The 21,140-nt window shown below is 40.1% G+C and overlaps 1 protein-coding gene and 1 pseudogene across 5 annotated transcripts in view; one reads left to right on the forward strand and one right to left on the reverse strand.

The window, feature by feature from the left end:
- Positions 1 to 21,140, reverse strand: part of Scai (suppressor of cancer cell invasion) — a 107,319-nt gene that overhangs the window by 58,451 nt on the left and 27,728 nt on the right. For 2 of the 5 annotated variants that reach the window (XM_031370131.1, XM_031370132.1), the window contains one exon: positions 14,506 to 14,601. The exons of 1 other annotated variant lie outside the window; for it this stretch is intronic. In XM_031370131.1, coding sequence (XP_031225991.1) covers positions 14,506 to 14,601 — 96 coding nt within the window. Of the gene's footprint in view, positions 1 to 2,811; positions 2,867 to 9,693; positions 9,724 to 14,505; positions 14,602 to 21,140 lie in introns of those variants that run through there. 2 more of the 5 variants (XM_031370134.1, XM_031370135.1) reach the window with 2 other exon arrangements.
- On the forward strand, positions 18,563 to 19,270 carry LOC116090121 (annotated as a pseudogene).

A 21,140-nucleotide genomic window follows, 5' to 3' on the forward strand; every position in this document is an offset into this window, starting at 1 on the left:
AGAAAAAATTAAAATAAAAAATGAAGATTGGGGATGTAGCTCAGTTACTCATGAAAAACTAGAGTTAGCAAGATGGCTAGCTCATTAGATAAAGGCACCTGCCAAGCATGATGATCTAGTTCCATTGCCAGGATACACATAGTAGAGAGAACCTACTCCCACAAATTGTCCGTAGACTGCTACACATACCTTAAATGCTTTTATTAAAAGTTTTAAAACTTTTATTGATTCTTTGTGAATTTCATACCATGCACCCCAATCCCACTCATCTCCCAGTCTCTCTCTCTTTTTTTTTAAAATTATTTTATGGGTATGAGTACACTGTAGCTGTACAGATGGCCGTGAGCTATCATGTGTGTGGCTGATAGGAATTGAACTCAGGACCTCTGCCAGCCCAGTTCGCTCTAGCCCTGCTTGCTCCGGCCCGCTCGCTCCAGCATAATTCACTGTAGCTGTCTTCAGATGCTCCAGAAGAGGGTGTCCGATCTCATTACGGGTGGTTGTGAGCTACCATGTGGTTGCTGGGATCCGAACTCGGGAGCTTCAGAAGAGCAGTATGTGCTCTTACCCGCTGAGCCATCTCACCAGCCCCCTCCCAGTCTCTTTATATCTGCCTTCCACCACTGCAATCTCTCCCTACTGAAATAAAACAAAAAAATTAAATAATAAAAAAATATAAAAACCCCCAACCAACCAACCAAAAAAGTCAACTCACTGTGGAAGCTTCAGTATGTCACACAGTACACCCTTTTGCCCATACAGCTTTACTTGCAAATGTTCATTGCAATAAATCCTTGGTTTGGATCCAGGCTTCTGGCTTTTGCTACATTTTCAGTACTGGATCCTTATCTGGGCTCATTTCAAGTGTTGCTGCTCTATGTTATGGAGATCCTGTAGCTTTGGATCTACAGGACCAGCCTCTTCACATTCCAGCAGTTCTTAAATGGGTTGGTGCTGGAATGGACAACTCAGAGCCCTGAATCAGGGCGTGGATGGAAGCTGAACTGGTCAGCCCACCAACTCTCCTACATTGCCCAGGTGAGAGGCAGGGCGTCCTGCTTTCCTGAGTGCTGCAGTGGGCAAAGGGTGGAGCCACTTCTCCCACTCTTAAGCCCAAGGGGCCAGCTCACAGGCTGGCCTCAGGGATGAGTGGGTTATTAATTTTTGAAATTTAAATATGATTACATCATTTCTCCTCTCCTCTTTCCTCCCTCCAGTTTGCCTAAAAAGAGAAAAGAGGGGCATGGCAGCATTTGTCTGGAGCTCAGCATTATGGGGGTATGCACGGACAGGGTGCTTACTGGCAAGTCAGTCTAGGTGAAATAGTAAAACTCCAGACTCAGCGAAACCTGTCTCAAAAAGTAAGTTGGAGAGGGCTGCACAAATAGCTCAGTGACTAAAAGTATGTACAGTTCTTGCAGAGGACCTGAGTATAGTTCCTAGTACCTATGTTGGGATGACTCACAACCTCCTGAAATGCCAGCTCCATAGAGTTAATACCTCTGGTCTCGATGGCTCACATGCACATATCTCCTGCCCAATGCAAGCACCTACACATAATTTAAAAATGAAGCAAGTTGGGCTGGAGAGATGGCTCAGTGGTTAAGAGTATTGACTGCTCTTCTGAATGGCCTGAGTTCAAATCCCAGCAACCACATGGTGGCTCACAACCATCTGTAATGAGATCTAATGCCCTCTTCTGATGGGTGTCTAAAGACAGCTACAGTGTATTTATATAAATAAAAATAAATGTTTTAAAAAAATAAAGTAAGTCTCTTTGTTTTGAGACTGGGTCTTTCTATGTAGCTCTGGGTGTCTTGAAACTTACTATGTAGAGCAGGATGACCTTGAACTCACAGAGATTCACCTGCCTCTGATTCCTGAGTGCTAGAATTAAAGATGTGTGCCACTACACGGAGTTAAACTAAAGATTTACTTATTTACCTAATTTTTAAAAAGTAAGGTAGAGAGCAAAAAAGGAAAAATGGGCACAGTAGGTGTAGGCATGCATGCATGCACACATACATTCACCACAACCAATCCCCCAACATGGTAATAAAGGACTATGCCAATCAATTTGAATATTTATGTGAAACAGACAAACACTGAAATACTTTTTATTAAACTTAGTACAAAATGAACTAGCAAAATTTCATAGTCCTGTTAAATGATTTGACAGCCTAATTAGAATCTTACCGATGATGAAACCTCAAGACCCAGATGGCTTCATCACCAAATTATACAAAAACATAATAAAAGGGGAAACAAACTAACAAACAAACACAGAACTGGCTGTCATAGAGAAACACTAACCTCACAGAATATGGAAGAAGGAATATTCCCTCAACTTATTTCATGATATCATAACTTTGATAGTGAAATAAAATGAGGTTATTACGAGAGAAGAAAATTACAGGCCTTTCTTAGTGATGAATACATTAATCCATTGTTACAAATCCAATTCAGAAACACATGAAAAGGACATAACAAAACAGGGCTTATGTTAGAAATGTAAAGATCTATTATTTGAAAACCAATCACTATAATCACTTATCATGAAACTAGAATAAAGGAGAAACGTTTTATGTTGACAGCTCAACAGATACACAGCACGTATGGGGTAAATTTACAATCAACTCAAAGAAAAAGGAAAACCTTGGGAAATTATGGACAGAGTAGGAAATTTCTTATACTTATGAAGAGTGCCTTAAAGGAGAGGGATGTGGCTCAGGCATTAGCATGGTTGTCTAGCATACAGGAAACCTGGGTTTCATTTTTAGTACTATGGAAATTAAAGAAGATGGTGTTTACCTGGAATTCAAGGTCATCCATAGTATGTTTGAGGTCAGCTTAAACACATAAGGTCCTGTCTCAGAGAAAATGAAGCAAAGCACTCATAAAGGACTAATTAAAAAACTACAGAAAATCCATACTTTCCAGTAAAATGCTATTATCACTCCCACGAGATTGTGGGTGTTGTTACCACAAACATCCCTGATACAATTTTATTTTTGTTTTCTGAGTCAGTACCTCATTCTGTGGTCTCCTGCCACAGCCTCTTAAGTGATGGTATCCAATTGTGCAGCACTATGGCTATAAAGAAATTCTTGCCAGGCATTGGTGGTGCATGCCTTTAATCCTAGCACTTGGGAGGCAGAGGCAGGCAGATCACTGTGAGTTGGAGGCCAGCCTGGTCTACAGAGAGAGTTCCAGGACAGCCAGGGCTTCACAGAGAAACTCTATCTTGAAAAACCCTAAACACCGCACCCCCTCCCCCAAAAAAGGAAAGAAAAAACCAAAAATCAAAAACCTGAAGTTCTTAAACTGTTGAAGTTTGTTCCCCACCCCTCCCCACTATAGCTGTAGGCACTTTGTTTTTTGCCTGTCAACTATTTCATATTGTTGCTGTAATTTGCCTGCCAGTCACTGACAAAAAAAAAAAAAGACAATTGACTTATAGCAAGGTCATGCTGATCACATATGCTGTTATGTTCTGAGGTTTGTTAATCTTAAGAAATTCCACAAAGCTTTGCATAGGATCCATCAAATTAAAGGTCAATATGTACTGTCATATCTAAAATGGCTTGAGTCAAGAGCTGGCACTGAAAAATGTTCATCGAAGTGGCTCAGCCTCCAAATTCTGAGCTACAACCCTCATTGATTAGTTTTAGGATGTGAGTTCAAAACCATCCTGGTCTGACTGAGATGGGTGTTTGTGAGGTTCGTAGGGTGAATGTTGGACCCCAACAAAATAGATATCACTAAGAATGTGGAGGGACCAAGCATGGTGCACATAATTTTAACCCCAGCATGTACGAGGTAGAGACAAGACAGATCTCTGAATCTATAGCCGTAACTACATAATGGAAACTTTGTCTCAAACAAGCAATAAAGTGAAAGGGCAAGCCATTAAGGAAATGAAGATTTTGTAATATGTCTATTTGACAAAAACATGTAAGTAAAATAAGTGAAAACCCTGTAACATTAGTAAGATTTTTATAAAAGAACCAAAAAAAAATTTTCCACAAAGATCTCTTAGGGAGGGATGTTAGCAACACTATACTGTACTTTTTAATTTTTATTCAAGGACATATGTGCATGTATTGATATCTGTCTGAATGTTATGCCATATGTGTGCAGTGCCTATGGGGGCATCAAACCCCTGGAACTAGAGTTATGGGTGCTTCTGAGTGCTAGACATAGGTGCTAGGAACTACACAGGAACTCTGGAAGAGCAAGTGCTCTTTATTGCTGAGTTACCTCTATAAACCCAACAGTTTATCTCTTGAGCTGGCATTAACACTGTCAAATTTTGTTAAGTTATAGAGTTACTATTTGTTTACTTTTTGACTAGTGTTTTTGTTGTCTTTTAAGACACCAGTTCATTATGTATCTCTGGCTGGCCTCTAACTTAGAGATCTGTCTGCCTCTGCCTCCTGTGTGCTGGGATTAAAGGTGTGTGCACCTCCCCCCCTCAGCTTTCAGTCTTTTATTTCTTTAAATTATGTTTTAAAAGGTGGGCAGAGGTGGTGAATGCCTTTGATCCCAGCCCTCAGGGGGCAGAGGAAGGTGGATCTCTGAGTTTGAGAGAACCTCGTCTACAGAGCAAGTTCTAGAACAGCCAGGGCTACACAGAGAATATCTGTCTCAAAAAAACTAAACTAAACTAATAAAAAATGATGTTGAGAAAATACCTAAGAGAATGGATAGATAGTATAGGAAGTATGTGGGTACCCATATCACATGTGTAGAAGGAAAAGCAGAGAGCCCAAAAGGCATGAACTGTTGTGGGTTTATCTCCCAAAAAGATATATTCAAGTCCTAATCTCTGGTCTCTGTGAATGTCTATAAGTAAGACTTTTAGGTACAAAGATATAAATGCAAAGAAATACTGTAGAATAGTGGGTTCTTCATCCAACGTGATTGCTGTCCTCATCAGAGACAGCTACAGAGATGAGACAGCCATGTGAAGACATGGGGAACAGAGGCATAGACTGGAATTATGCAATTGCTCATCAAGGAATACCAAGGACACTAGCACCTGCCAGAATTTAGGGAGAGTCATGAACAGCTTCTCCCTCTGAGGTCTTTAGAGAATTCAATTCTGTAACAATTTCATTTTGGAATCTGGCTTAACTCTGAAAGCATAAATTTCTCTGGTTTTAATTTCTCTGATCTGTTCTCATCTTAGCTCTAATTTGTATTTCTCTGACAACTAGTAATATTCACTGATCTCTTTTTTGTTCCAGAAAGCCTAACAGATACACAGATACAGAGTCCTACCACGAAATGTGGAGAGGGAGAACAGGCAGAACTGCAGTGAGCAGGACAACTGTTCCAAGCCTCAGCCCACTACACACAAGGAAAACTGGCAGATTATTGACCTAACACTGTTTACAACACTTTCTTTTCACAAGAAGTCTTTCAATAAAGCAACAAGAAAACTTCTACTCTCGGGAATGGAGAACTCGCTCAGCAGTTAATACTGATATTATTTTCCCAAAAGACCCATGTTGATTCTTAGCATCTATGCTAGGTGGCTCACAATCATATGCAACTCTATCTCTAAGGAGACACAACTCTTCAACAGGTACCCGCACTCATGTGCACATGGCCCCACACAGAGACACATACACACATAAGTAAAATAAATCTTCTAAAATAGGAAAGTAAACTTGCTACTTGGTTGAATTCTGAGTAAGGAGTTGGTAAGATGAAAGTCTGAAAAGAATCTGGATAAAATGATGCACCTTGTACAGGATGCCCAGGACACAGTAGAGTGAGGCAGCAGTGAATGGCTTGGACTGGACAGAGAAGACTGAGTACTCCTGCCTAACACTTAGCAGTGATGTGATGAAGCAAAAAGAATTAGCTGCCACTTTCAGTCAATCACAAACAAGTAATTTCTTCCTGCCCTGCAACCTCAGAAGACTGTGGTAGAGACCAGGCAAGGAAGGAAGCTTCAAAGGCTACAGAACAAGTATCATTACCATTTTGCTACACTGCAGTTAGCAACACTTCAAAACAAGGCTGTTCCCTTGATTAGACTCAAAGGCAAACAGGCTGAAAAAAATATGTAAGCGTTGGAGATGGGGGGCTAGAGAGATGGCTCAGTGGTTAAGAGCACTTGATTGCTCTTCCAGAGATCCTGAGTTCAATTTCCAGCAACCACATGGTGGCTCACAACTATCTGTAATGAGAGCTGGTGCCCTCTTCTGGTGTGTCTGAAGAAAACTACAATGTACTCACATACATAAAATAAATGTGTAAGTGTACATTCAATGAAATATAAATACATTAAAAGTTTCATTTCAACAAAAAAGTAAAATTTATGGAAATTATGTGCTTAAAAAGATCCTATTTTCAGCCAGGCGGTGGTGGCGCACGCCTTTAATCCCCAGCACTTGGGAGGCAGAGGCAGGCGGATTTCTGAGTTCGAGGCCAGCCTGGTCTACAGAGTGAGTTCCAGGACAGCCAGGGCTACACAGAGAAACCCTGTCTCAAAAACAAAACAAACAAACAAACAAAAGATCCTGTTTTCTTAGGAGCTACCTTTTGGTTTTTGTTTAAAGAAACATGAAAAAGGGGATTGTAATCATGTGTTTTGCTAACTAAAAATGTGATAGGTGATTCCCCTTGGTGAAGGCCATGCCCATGTTCTATGTCTCTGTCTCTGGCTGTCTCTGGCTGTCCTGGAACTCACTTTGTAGACCAGGCTGGCCTCGAACTCAGAGATCCGCCTGCCTCTGCCTCCCAAGTGCTGGGGTTAAAGGCACGAGCCACTATTGCCCGGCAATGTGTCTCCTTCTTGAGCTCCTTTCTGTTACTTAACTCTAGTGATTAAAATCATACTCAATATCTCTGAATAAGCTCTAATTCTGCTTTGAAAAAAAATTTAATATTAGTAATATGTATTTTATGATACAGTAGACAATAAGATGAATTAATGGATATAAAACTTGCCCTGTAAACTATAATATATTCTAAAATTGTTAGTTATAAAATTGTCTGCTTATAAAATAGAACACAAATTGAAAAATATTACATACAAAAAAAAACCAAAGTCAAGTATCTATGTCTCTGCGAGTTGTGCTGATTCATTTGCCATGTAGAGTATGAAGGGAACAAAAAGCTGTGCTTGGTGCAGATGGTGTTCTTATTATATGGACAAATGACAGATCTCCAGAAGCAGCTTCCTAACATAGTGTGAAGCATCTTCATGCACCAAGAAAAGCATAAAATTACCATAGAGTATGTATAAAACATCTTCTAAAAGAAGTATATTTATGGCTTAATCCTGAATATTATTAAAGTTAAACTAAGCCAGGCATGGTGAGCACACACCCATAAGCAGAGGGCTCATAGGAGAGGTAAGGAGGAAGAGTTTAAGGCTAGCCTCAGCTACATAATGAGTTTGGAGTAAGCCTATGTTACATGAGACCAAGGACTAGAGAGACACTAAATTAAGAGAACATATTGTTCTCCCTCCTGAGATCCATAACAACTGCATACACTGAGAGAAGGGTGCTATGTACATGGTACCTTACATCTGTTTGAAACTAACCAGGAAAAAAAAAAAAGCTAAAAATACTGTAATCTACATGTGACAATTTGCTTTTCTATATTGCCAGGTTTCATCTGCAAAAAGCTGGAAACAAAACAGTTAAGGAAAGAAGGAACAATTTCTCAAAACAGAAAGGCAAGCTGTTGAAAGCGGTTTTACCTCTTTCACTTTTCACATTCCACTGTATGAGTATGAAACATTCTCTTTTTCATTGATCTATTAATTTAATTTCTGTGTCTAATATGAATAATGTGCATTAGTTTTTCTAGATATGTGTTCACTTCTCTTGGATATATACTCCTTAGATGTGTTAGGTTACCTGATAACTCTTTAACTTATAATTACTGGACTGTTTTCCAAAATGAATCCACCATTTCATACATGCCGCAATCTGAGATACACCTCTTCTCCCATCCTCATCTGAACCTGTAAATACCTTTGTAGTTCTAGCCATCCTCGTAGGTGTGAAGTACAAACAGCTTGTGATTTGAAATGCCTTTCTCTGGCAGCAATGCTGAGCATCTTTCTATGTACTTAACGGACCTTTACACCATCCAGATCCTTGCCAAGGGCAGCAAAGGTAGGGGGCCGCCCAGAAGGAGCCAGGGTGGTAAAGGTAAAATGCAGATTTACGAGGTGTTAAGTCAGGAATGCTGGTGGGGAGTGTTTGCTGGCTGTGGGGAGTTTTAGAAGTGTCCAGTCATTGAGCTGGTCAAGGTATATCAAAATTAAGCTGGTGTGTGTGTGTCTTTCATTTACGAATCCAGAGAGCTCTGGTGGGTGGCTGGAAGCACGACCCACTGGGAGCATAGAGCAGATTAACTAAATCACAGCTCCACAACCCTCTACCTATTTTATGCTTCCATCTGAATAGGTAAATATGGTCAAGAAGGGCAATACATGACTGGGCTGACTGCTTCATAAGGGTACTCCCACTCCACCCAGGCATCTGCCACTGTACAACCTCTCTAATTTATCTTTAAATATACAATTAAAAAACAGAATTAGTCAAAATACTGAAATGAAAAGCAGTAGTCTATTAGACAAAGTGATGCACATGTCTGTAATCCCAGTATACAGGAGATCGAGGCAGGAGGACTGAGAGTTCAAGACCAACTTGGCCCACATGATAAGAATCTCTATTAAAACCAAAAGGAGTTCTCTGCTGGCTGACCCTTCTATCACCATCTCCATCTTATCCCCCAATATAACAGTTTCCATCTCTGTGAGCTATATGCTGGGTGTTTTCTCAAGGATTTGACACAAGAAACTTTCTTCATTATTGTTTGATTCATCTGTTGTTGATATTAGAGATCTGCACCAACGGCAACAAGATTCTGGTTCTTTTACAGTTCCTAGAAATCTTCTTTATATCATTAGTTAAATTATTATTTATGTAATTGTTTAAAGCTATATATAAATTTATCTTTCAATAAAGTCTATTTTGGCTAAAAATATAACAAGAGGGGACTATTTATGTGTTTGTGTGTACGCATGACTGAATGTGTGCATATGGGCCAAGTGTGTGAGAACCCATAGAGCTCAGAAGAGGCATTAAATCATTTAGTACTAGAGTTACAGGAGGTTGTGGGCTACATGTGGGCACTGGGAACCAAATTTAAGACAGGAAGTCAACCATTTACCTGCTGCTCAGGTGATGTGCTGCTCCTTTGTGCTGCTCAGAGTGTGGAGGCAATTTATGCTCAAGAGGTTTTAGAGAAGACTTTTAGTATGTGGCCTAGAGACTATACTTGTGGTATTTTTGCAAAGAATGTGGCTACTTTTGCCCTTGTCTAAAACATCTGCCTGAGGCTAAATTAAAGAGTTTTGGGTTCATTCCATTGGCAGAGGAAATCTCAAAACAGCCTAATATTGACTCTGTTATGTTGTTATTAGTATTCACTCTTAAGAAGATCTATAATGAAAAGGAGCAAGCTGAGCAAGCAAAAACACAAAATTGAGGAGAAAGGAGTACCAGAAAGTAGAATGGAGCTAAACAGATTAAAGGAAAGCCTGGTGTTAAATGAAATAATGAGAATGGTGACCTCAGGGTAGGACCAACCAGTTAAACTTCAATTTTATGAAAAAGAACGAAAGGAATAGTGAGTGTCTAGGTGTTGTGCACGTACCTTTAATCCCAGCACTCAGGAGACAGAAGCATGCAGATCTTTGAGTTCAAGGCCATCCTGTCTTCACAGCAAGTTCTAAGACAGCAAGCTTAGGCAGTGAAGGAAACCATTGAAAACAGAAAGCTGGTGAAGATGTAATTGAACAAAGAGGCCATGTTCCAGCTCTAGCAACCACCATTCTCTGCCTCCTGTTTTTTTTTTTTCTTCTTCTTCTTTTTTAAATTTTAAGGATATGTGCTCTCTCAGCTGTTCTTTCTGCCATGCCTTCTCTGATCACCATGAACTCTGAACTCTAACCCTCTGAAATTTTAAGCCCAATTTAATACTTTCTTTTATAAGTTTCCTTGGTCATGGTGTTTATCACAGCAATAGAAAAGTCACCAAGACACCAATCATCAGAGTAGTGTTGCTCTCAACTGATAAATGGCTGACAACTGATAAATGGTTGCATAATGAGTGACCATATAGTGAGACCTTAGGAGTCAAAGGAGGGAGAGAGGGAGAGTGAACAACAGAGAGAAAGGGAGGGAGGGAGAGCAAGGAAGGATTTAATTGTAGTAAGAGTAGATAACAATTTTCATTTTTACTGATAAAGATTAAGCTGGGCATGATGATATATCCCTGTAATCCCAGTACCAGGGAAGCTGATCTTGTACCAAGAGAGGTCAAATCAGCCACAAAGAAGCAATGCCATTATAGAGAGAAGGTGGGAATACTGGTAGATTTCCTGCGAAGAACTACTCTTGATATGCTCAAAACTGAAAGGCAAAATCATCCACACCTAACAACCACTATACTCTCTGTCTCTAATCCTTAGGTTAACCTGCACATTTAATTCAGGTACTAATTTTAATTCAGGTCATTACAAGAAGAATCAATATTGCTGTTGGAGATCTAGCGATCCAACAAAAAAACTGTTTCTATCTAGCACCTCATCATTCATCTGCTTAGAAATCCTGAGACCAGACTGTGAGCTTCATATAACACGGTAACCTTCAAAAACATGGAGGGAGGCACAGAAGGGTCTTATAACCCAATGTTCTTAAAACTACAACTCACTCTTTGGTCAAACTGAACAAGTCAGACAAGCACAGAGGGTATCTGATCACTGTAAAGGTTCCACTGTCTCACTAAATGACAAAACTTCTCAAACAGAAATGTCAACCCACTCTTCAGTTAGAGAGCAAAGCTTTAAAGATAAAGAACATAAAGCTGTGATTCCTGTACCTGGGTTTTGTTGTCTGCTAGAAGGTTTCACTGTGGAGCCCAGGCTGGTCTCAAATTCAAGGCTTGGATTACAGGTGTGTGCCACCACATTCAGCTAAACCTGACTCTTTATTTCAGATAACTAATAAAGGATGAAAGCTAGATTATGGGTCGGGTAGCTAATTTTTTTGAGGGATTTTAAGCTACTGCTTCAGCCTCCTAAGCACCTGGAACCCAGGTAGAAGCCACTGCATCCACTCTAGATGGCCCTACTCCCCTGTTTTCTGCCTGGTTCTTGGACCAGAGTCTTCAAATTTTTCATCAGCTGTGAATTCCTTGACAGCCCCCAAAGATTCTTTTTCTGCTTACATTAGCTGGAATTAGACCCTATAATTTTCATCCAAAAACCTTGTCTGGAATAATGCCATGCAACCCTTTTTCTTTTTTAATGACTGTCATTTACGGCATTCAGCCTTCCAAACCAGATGTAATTAGAAGGCTAAAATTCTAAATATCATTCGGATAATACAAACCTCCTGAAAAGAGCTTTCACAGTGAATAATGCACTTTATTATTTGGTAACTGTCTACCTATTCTCGCAGCTGAGCAATTAGATATGGCTGAAGAAGGTCAACACACACAAATGTGCTGACTGACCAGATTCTTCACCCATAAGCTCACAAGGGCACTTCCACTTCATTCCCCAGTCCATTCTAGAAAGCTTTCAACTTCCTAGAGCACTGTTTTACTTCCTCATCTTTCCACAAACACTCCATACTTCAGTTAAGGGCAAATGTCATTCAGTCAGTAAAGCTCTTCCACACACAGCCAAACATTCTAGTTGCCATGTATACTACTTTATTTCCATTCTACTGATTGAGCAGAGCATACTTCCTATTTATGCATCAACCCTCACATGGTTCACAGTTATCCAAGGATTTCCTTCTGTTCCTGCAATGGTACCAACCGTCTTTTCTCTAATGGGTAGTGAACAATACCAAATGAGCTGCTATTCCTCCCAACTTTCCACCAATGCTGTTACAGCTTTTATGCTGTCCTTTCTGTTCTTCACAATGTAACTCTTTATAAGGCCCATGGTGGCTCATTCCATTTTGTTTGTCTCAAAACAACTCTTTAAAAGACTTGTCTTTCAGGCTACTTTCAGTTTGTCTTTCATTCATACCAACCAATCATTCCTTACAGGAAACACTATGAGTCAGTATTAATGATCCCTATATCAGCAATGCCAGCCAAGCAAGTCTTCACTGATGTTCCTTAGCAACATCAAGGACAGTCTCAAATGATCATATTCTTCTTAAAGCATCCCTTACTTATATCCTAAGACCCCATCTTCTCTCCTTCACAACTCAGCCTCCAAGCAGTAGGATGTTCTTGATCAGATTTCTGACACCTCTTAATTTTTGTGGTGGTTGGAATATTTGAGTGCTTGGCTCATAGGGATTGGAACTATTAGTATGTGTGGTCTTGTTGGAGAGTTGTTACTGTGGAGGTGGGCTCTGAGGATTCATATATACTCAAGCCTAGCCAGTGTGATATAGTCTCCTACTGCCTGTGGATCAAGATGGGGAAGTTTTGGCTCCTTCCGCACCATGACTGCCTTCATGCTGCCATGCTTCCCACCATGACAATAATGGACTAAAACTCTGAAATGTAAGCTATAGGCATAACATTATTGTGCACTGTGTCATTTAAATGCTGATTTCTGTGCTCCCATATCTAGTTGCAATCCTTACTTTGAGAATATCCTGTCTCAATGTTGTGTAAACATTGCTCCCCAATTATTTTCTGATTGATCAGTAAAGCTAGCTGATCAGTCAATGACTGATCAGGGAGAGAATAGGGTTGGGCTTCCTTCCAGGGAAGAAAGAGGAAGTAAGGCTTAGCAGGGTGGTTAACCAAGGGATAAAGTCCAGGAGACAAAATGCCTGGAATCTAGACAGTCAGATTAGTAATAAAATCTAAGTATCTCATGGATTTTGGCTGGGAGGTAGCCAAATTAGTTTAGAGGATTAAAATAGAGTAATACTTCTCAGTTGTTGTGCCCTTAAAACTTGACAGATAAATAAAATACTCTGGTCTCAATTATTTGGGAGCGAGCTGGGTAAACGGAAAACTGTTAACAAACTTATTTTAAAAAGGGCTGGAGAGATGGCTCAGCAGTTAAGACCACTGAACACTCTTCCAGAGGGCCTGAGTTCAGTTTGAAGCAACCACATGGTGGCTCACAACCATCCATAATAGGATCTGGTGCCCCCTTCTAGTGTGTCTGAAGATATTGACAGTGTACTCACATACATAAAAATAAATAATTCTTTAAACAAATTCCCTTTAAAAAAATTTAAGCTGGGCGATGGTGGCGCACGCCTTTAATCCCAGCACTTGGGAGGCAGAGGCAGGTGGATTTCTGAGTTCGAGGCCAGCCTGGTCTACAAAGTGAGTTCCAGGACAGCCAAGGCTACACAGAGAAACCCTGTCTTGAAAAACCAAAAAAAAAAAAAAAAAAAAAATTTAAAAATTAAAAAAAAAAAGATTTCCAAAAATTAAAAAAAAAAACAAAACCCACTAACAGTAAGCCAGCCCCAATTAAATGTTTTCTTTTCTTTCCTTCCCCTTTCCCTTTCCTTTCCTCTTTCCTTCCCCTTTCCCCTTCCCTTTCCATTCCTTTTCTAAGAGTTGCCTTGGTCATGGGATCTTTTCACAGTAATAAAATCCAAACTAAGACAATCACTCATTATAAAAAAGTTGCTTCTCATACACAGTCATGGCTTTTTTTCTTCCTTCCTTCTTTCCTTCCTTCCTTTCTTTTTTTTTTTTGAATACAGGATCTTGCTTTGTATTTCAGGTTGGCTTTGAACTCACTGTGTAGTAAGACTGGCCTTAAACTAGCAATGTCTAGCCTCGGCCTTCCAAGGATTGGGATTATAGACAAATGACACAAATCCTGGTTATGCTCATGGCTTTAAATACTAACTATATATATGCTAACAGACCCCAAGATTTTAAGCTGCACATTAGGTTTTTTTTTGCCCTACTTGTATCTTTTCTCCAACTTCCTACTTGATATCTCTGTAAGTATGGCTACCTGGCACTGACAACTGACTGTATTGAAAAATGAATCCCAACCATTTTCCCTAAAAAACTTGCTCTATTCACAATCTTGTTTATCTTTAAGGACTGCACATATTCACAATGCTCAGGTACAGTGTACTTCCAATACAACAAACAAAGTGGTCTCTTAAAAACATGACAAATTTCATCATTTCTCCTGTAGTTCCATTCTCTTTGCATGGATTTCAAGGTCTCACATGACTGGACAATCAGCCCTATGTCCAGGACTCTCCTACCATTCTTCATTCTATCATCTTACTATTCTAGTTGACTCTAGCCACCAACCCTTCTTGCTGTTCTCAAACATACAAACATACTACACACAGCTGCCTTGGCACTTACTGAAATCTCAGTTTGGAATGTTCTTCTCCTAAAGGCCTGCATGTCTAGTTCATAATTTCATTTAACATCCAATCAAACCACATTTGTCAGAGAAGAACCCTAACTACTTAACACATTAGGAATTCACTTATTTACCATCTATCTCCAGATATAACAAAAACTCCAGGAGGAGAGAGACGTCGTTTTAAAATTTCTTCATCTCCAGTGTCAGACAGTAGTTGCTTAAGAAATCTGGGTGAAAAAAAATAAGTAAATTTAGCTTTTTAATTTATAAAATGAATAAATAAAATGTATTCATTACTTCTAAACAAGTTTGTGTCAAACATAGAATGTGTCACTTCAATCTCCTTCAAGAAAGGGCAAATTCAGTGCCTGTGGAGGTCACCTTGCAAAGTTGCCTTGCTACACAGGTTGTTCCCATGGTAGTCTAAACCCAATGAGTGGCAGAAACAATGATGCTGCATCCTCCATTTCCCCCAGCTTTCTTTGTGGGTCCCAATCACAAATCAGACATCATTTACACTCCCTTGTAAGAATCCCCTGACAGCTGCTTCTGGGGCAACTATTGTAGCAAATCTGGGTAGACAAAAACTGAAGACTGTACAAAACCAAGCATTCCATTCCAGCCTGATGCAGAGCAACTGTGCAAGGATTGCAGCTCCAGGGCTTCCCATGTAGTCAGTGATGGCTACTGTCAGAACAGCACCACAGCTCAGCTTCTCCTATCAAATCCTACTTCATTCTGATCATTTCTACAGTGGTTGGACCTATGGTCACCCTTTAATATCTCACACATCAAATTCTATCTCAAAATCTGTTTCCGAGAGACCCAACCTGTGACACAATTAAAATGTGTGCTTGTGAAAACTAAAAACAAAATGAATATCCTTGCAAAATACAAAGTGAGGATGTCTACAGATAGGTTTATGATACATGTTCTTTCCTTCTATAGAAACAGTTGTATTACAATCTATTTTAGCAGGGCACAAGACCAAGCAGAATAAAAGTATTTTCCCTTGCAATCAGAGGTAGCCATGAAACTAAATCACAGCCAATGGGCTTGAAGTAATATATGTAATTTCTCAGACTGGTCCTTATCAGAATTAGTGTGTTCTTTCTCTGCCTTTTCCCTATTCATATTCTAACAGGAATATGAATATCATTTTGAGTATTGTGGACCATGTAGATCTGGGCAATACCACAACACTGAGACAGGATAGTCTCAAAATAAGGATTGCAACCTGAAATGGGAGCACAGAAATCAGCCTAAATTTCTGTGGAACAACCATAATAGCTAGCCCTGGATGGCTTAAACTCAATTTGTATATTTGAAAAGTCTCTAGCTTCAAATCTTCAACATTTAGTGTTAGCCACAACTGCTGCCAGAAATCTGTAAACATCTCCCCCAACCCCAAGCACTTACTCCTGCACCCAACACCTGCAAGTCTCTGTAAAGTGACTTCATGCAGAGCACAGGTACTTCTTGACCTACCCCTCCCTGCATGGTAGGTCCCAAGGACACAAGAACCAGTCTCTACTTTATGGTCATTGACTTGGTTTAACTCTAGCTGTCCACCTGGCTTTTCTTGATGTTACTCTTCTACTTGGGGTCTTACCTCAGTCTCCTCCCAGTCCTGCTTTCTTACTTTCTGAAGTTCTTTCTAGCAAGTCATTTTTCTATGAATCTTTATCTCAAGATCTGATTCTGCTCAGCCTGAGGACAGTGACTAGGGTTCTTCACAGTCAACAACTATATGACATTCCAAATATTTTTCTTTGCGTATTAAGCATATTTTCTTAAATGAAAATGAAGTTGTACAATATAAATTATGCAACTTGTACTTGTCATTTAAAGTTATGTCTTGGGTCATATTTGATGACAACTGTTTTATGTGTGTATGTGTAGAGATACAGGTATATTGAATGTAGATATAATGTATCATTCTTGGAGGTCTGTAAATACTTGAATGTTTAAAGGCCTGAAATATATTAATAGATGTATATATAATCATCACATTAGCATATTTAGGCATTTTAGACTGAGATATATATGATTGTTATCAAAAATGTTCTTTTAATCATGTGATTCAATGAGGAAGGAAGAATTGATGCTGAACATGGTAGTACCCTGTTTAAAAAGAAGAATAATTGGCAATCAAGTTGGTAAACTGGGTAATCAGAGTTGGTACATGCCTTTCATCCCAGTACTCAAGAGGCAAAGGCAGGGGGATCTATGAGTTCAAGGCCAGCCTGGTCTATAGAATGAGATCCAGGACAGCCAGGGCTACAGAGAAACCCTGTCTCAGAAAAAAAAAAATGTACAAAAGTCTTTCCCAAAGTATGTTTATAAGGAATTCCTTTTGTTTTGTCTTGAAATACAACTATATTTTATTACAAAAGTCTATCCGTACTTTGTGAATGTTTAAAAATTAAAATATAATTGCCAATAAACACCAGAAATTTTGAGTGAAGTAGGGGCTTGTGACAGGGCTTTACTATTAAGCACATGGGGCCGCAAGCCCAGTATCCTCCTGACTCTGCCTCTGAATGGTGGAATTACAGGCCTGTGGCATCATCAGCAGAAATTTCATTACCCCCACATCAACCCTACTGATGTAAAGTCAGCACTGTAGTATGCCTATAGTTCTAGATACTCAGGAGGCCAAGGCGAGAACATGACTTGAGCCTAGGAGTTTGAGACCCATTTTAAAAACAGATTAGCAAACAAGAAGACAGGTATATTTAGAACGTAATTTAAAGTACAAAAGTAAAAATGATCTTTTTTTGGAGGAGAGTTCTAGTAGTAGATAATGGGATTATTAATAAACCAGTGTAACATGTCTACATTGATGCAGAAAATTAAACAATCATCACGAGTGCCATGACTTCTTCTTTTTTTTTTTTTTTTAATTTTCCCATAAGCCAGATTTGGTTTAATATTTTACAACAGCCATGGGTCCCTTCAAGTGTACTCCTTGGTTGGTGGTTTAGACCCTGGGAGCTCTGGTTGGTTGATATTGTTGTTTTTCCTATGGGGTTGCAAACCCCTTCAGCTCCTTCAGTCCTTTCTCTAACTCCTCCATTGGTGACTCTGTGATCAATTCAATGGTTGTCTGTGAGCATACCTCTGTATATATGTCAGGCTCTGGCAGAGCCTCTCAGGAGACAGCTATATCAGGCTCCATATGTATCAGAGAATGGCCTTATTGGGCATCAATGGGAGAAGAGGCCCTTAAGTCCTGTGAAGGCTCAATGTCCCAGTGTAGGGGAATGTGAGGGCAGGGAGGCAGGAGTGGGTGGGTGGGGGTACACCCTCATAGAAGCAGGAGGAGGGGGGATGGGATAGGGCGTTTCTGGGGAGAGGAATTGGGAAAGGGGATAACACTTGAAATGTAAATAAATAAAATATCCAATAAAAAAAAAGACACACAAAAAAGTTAATAGATTCAGTTTGGCTAGTAAAATTTTAACTTGGGTTAACAATTTAAAAAATAACAGGCGGTGGTGGCGCACACCTTTAATCCCCAGCACTTGGGAGGCAGAGGCAGGTGGATTTCTGAGTTGGAGTACAGCCTGGTCTACAGAGTGAGTTCCAGGACAGCCAGGGCTACAACAGAGAAATCCTGTCTCAAAAAAAGCAAAAAACAAACAAACAACAATAAAAAAAAATAAATAAATACACATGAGTGCAGAAAAAATATATTTTACAACAGCAGAAAACAAACCCAAGTACTAAACACTAGCAACATACTACAACTGAGGGAGAGGACATGCAGAGGCTACAGGCACAAGCTAAGTCTTTACAGTTGACTGCTGAACTGGCTATGACCCGGCTGTGCTGGTGTCAGGACTAGTAACTGTTGTATCTGGAGATGTTATACGCCTGCTCCAGGACCTACTTGCAGCAAAACACATTGGACACTGTTTTCTTTTCTTTTTTTTTTTTTTTTTTAAGATTTATTTATTTATTATATGTAAGTACATTGTAGCTGTTTTCAGACACACCAGAAGAGGGCATCATATTTCATTACGGGTGGTCGTGAGCCACCATGTGGTTGCTGGGATTTGAACTTCAGAAGAGCAGTCCTTGCTCTTCCCTGCTGAGCCATCTCATCAGCCCCTGGACACCTTTTTGTCTTCACACAAGAGGCCACTCCAATTTTCAGTCATCACAATGAGCAGAGGTGGACCTTTTGGTGGCCTCACTAGCTTTTCCCAAACTGCTTGTACTTAAAGCATGTGAGGCCAGTGGTCATTTGGAAGCTGGAAGAGCTTTCTTTTGGAGGTTTCATCTAATCTCAAGATGGAGACTGCTAGAAGCAAGCAGCGGAGCACAGAAGAAGCAAGGGAAGAAGTAGAATACCAGATGTCTAGTCAACCGGGCCAATCTGCCAAGACTAAAGCAGTGAGGAAAAACAAAAAAAGTCCGAGAAAGATAATGGCTGTAAACCAAAAGAGAAAAAAAAAGCACAAGATACTAAGACGCCAGGACACATTGTACCAGAGGAGCACATTCCTGCCCTCACTGATCCTCCTATGCTCAATGAGGAAGTCAGCACCACCGCTGTGACTACATCTGCCTCAGAGGCAGTGTTGGCTTCTTGAGCCAGAATTGCAGCTAATGCTAAGAAATCTGAGGAAGTGCTGTCCAATGCAACATCGAAGACCTATGGGGAAATATGGTGAGTGATTCATGGGACAAGCCTTCCTAGGAACTCAAGTGGTCGGGTTCGGCTGCAGTTCCATGCTGCCCAAGCGTGGGTACCCAATAAGAAAGGGAAAGCGATTGCCCTCTTCCTGCTTCCAGCCTGCACATTTTCACCCCAACACCTGGAGGACAACATTCTGTGCCCCAAGTGTGTTTAGGAACAAGGTCTTAACTAAGAGCCTCGAAGGATAAAGGACAGATCTCTTAAGCTTGAGCTAGCTGCTGGCATCCCTCACTCTTGTAACATGATTGGCAGAGCGCAGCTGACACTGAGACTGACAGAAATCCATATCTATGCCTTAGAGGTGCCTTTCTCACCCAGAAGTCATAAAACTTCTTTAATCTTATTAGAAAAGTTCAATGTTACATACAACAGTTTGAATGACCAATAACCTGGACCACTATAATTTTTGGAATTCCTAAGATGAGGCAGCAAGATACAGACACAATGCTGGTAAACTGAGAAATAGGGCAGGTCAGATGTAGGGGAGAATTACTGTGGTGGTGTTTTTCCTATTAGTGCACTGCTGAAGGAATGTATCCAATCTAGTTATTAAATGTTCACTCTGTCTGTGGTAACTGCTATTATGCTGAAAGCAATTAGTCTGGAACTAGAGATACAAGGGGCTGGTTGTCGTTTTAGCAGAAGTTAGATAATTCTGGGGTTTGTAGGGATGTGCCCTATTCCTTAATCAACAAGCACATTTACAACATCAAAACTCTCCTCCTGCTTCCAATTCATTCTAAAAACACAAAAATAAGGACTGGAGAGAGGGCTCAGTAGCTAAGAACACTTGCTGCTTATACTGGCTAATTTTTATGTCAACTTGACACAAGCTAGAGTCATTTTGGAAAAGAGAACCTCAATTGAGAAAACGCTTGACCTGTGGGCAAGCCTGTGATATATTTTCTTAATTAGTGATTGACATTCAGGGCTTAGCCATTGAGCATGGTGCCATCTCTGGGCTGGTGGTCCCGGGTTCTATAAAAAAGCAAGTTGAGCAGGCCATGGGGAACAAGCCAATAAGCAGCACTTCTCTATGGCCTCTGCATCAGTTTCTGCCCTGACTTCTCTTTAGTGATGGAGTGTGATGCAGAAGTATAAGATTAAATAAACCCTTTCATTCCCAAGTTGCTCTTGGTCATGGAGTTTAATCAAAGCAACAGAAACCCAAACAAAGACACTGCACTTGCAAAAGACCTCAGTTTGTTTCCCAGGACCCGCTTGGCAGTTCACAACTGTTTTTAACTCTAGTCCCAGGGAATCTGACATTTTTTGGCCTTCTTGTGCACTGCACAAATGTGTTGCGTAGACATACATGTAGTAGGTAAAACACTCACAGTCAGAAAAAAAAACTTTGAAAAATTAAGATGAAAAATAATACTGTTGGAACATGGTCCAAGAATGGGTCCAGTGAGGAAATACCTGAGTGCTTGTGAGAAAACACCAAGAACCAAGACAAGAATCTTGTGACCTTGGTTTCCTTACACAGACTTGTTCTTAGATCATGGTTTTGTGCCCCTCCAGTTGTAATGGATAGGAGTGAGTTTACTTCAGATTATTCATTCAGCTGGCTATTGTTATTTGTTTATAGGCCTCTGTTTATACTTCCGTAGAGGACTATAAAAACATATATAAACATATTTTTGTCAGATGTAGCTTGCCCCTATGATTGTATGCTTTAATAATACGACTCCTCTTAACTCTCGGGAGTATAAATCAGCTGATACTCTGAATAATATTGTCTATTGCATAAGATTTTAGTCTGCCTTGTTTATTGGCTCCATTCTTCCAGAGCCTCTTCTAGAAGCTCTTATCCACACTACCTCTAGAGCAGTGATAAATATACATTCCCATGTGGAAAAAACAGAGAAGACATATGCAGTTAGTCCCCAAATTACAATGTGATCTCTACAGAATTTGGTTAAGAAAAGCTTTTGCAGCCGGGCAGTGGTGGTGCATGCCTTTAATCCTAGCACTTGGGAGGCAGAGACAGGTAGATTTCTGAGTTGGAGACCAGCCTGGTCTACAGAGTGAGTTCCAGGACAGCCAGGGCTACAC

Source organism: Mastomys coucha, unplaced genomic scaffold (genome assembly GCF_008632895.1).
Source record: "Mastomys coucha isolate ucsf_1 unplaced genomic scaffold, UCSF_Mcou_1 pScaffold15, whole genome shotgun sequence".
NCBI lineage: Eukaryota > Metazoa > Chordata > Mammalia > Rodentia > Muridae > Mastomys > Mastomys coucha.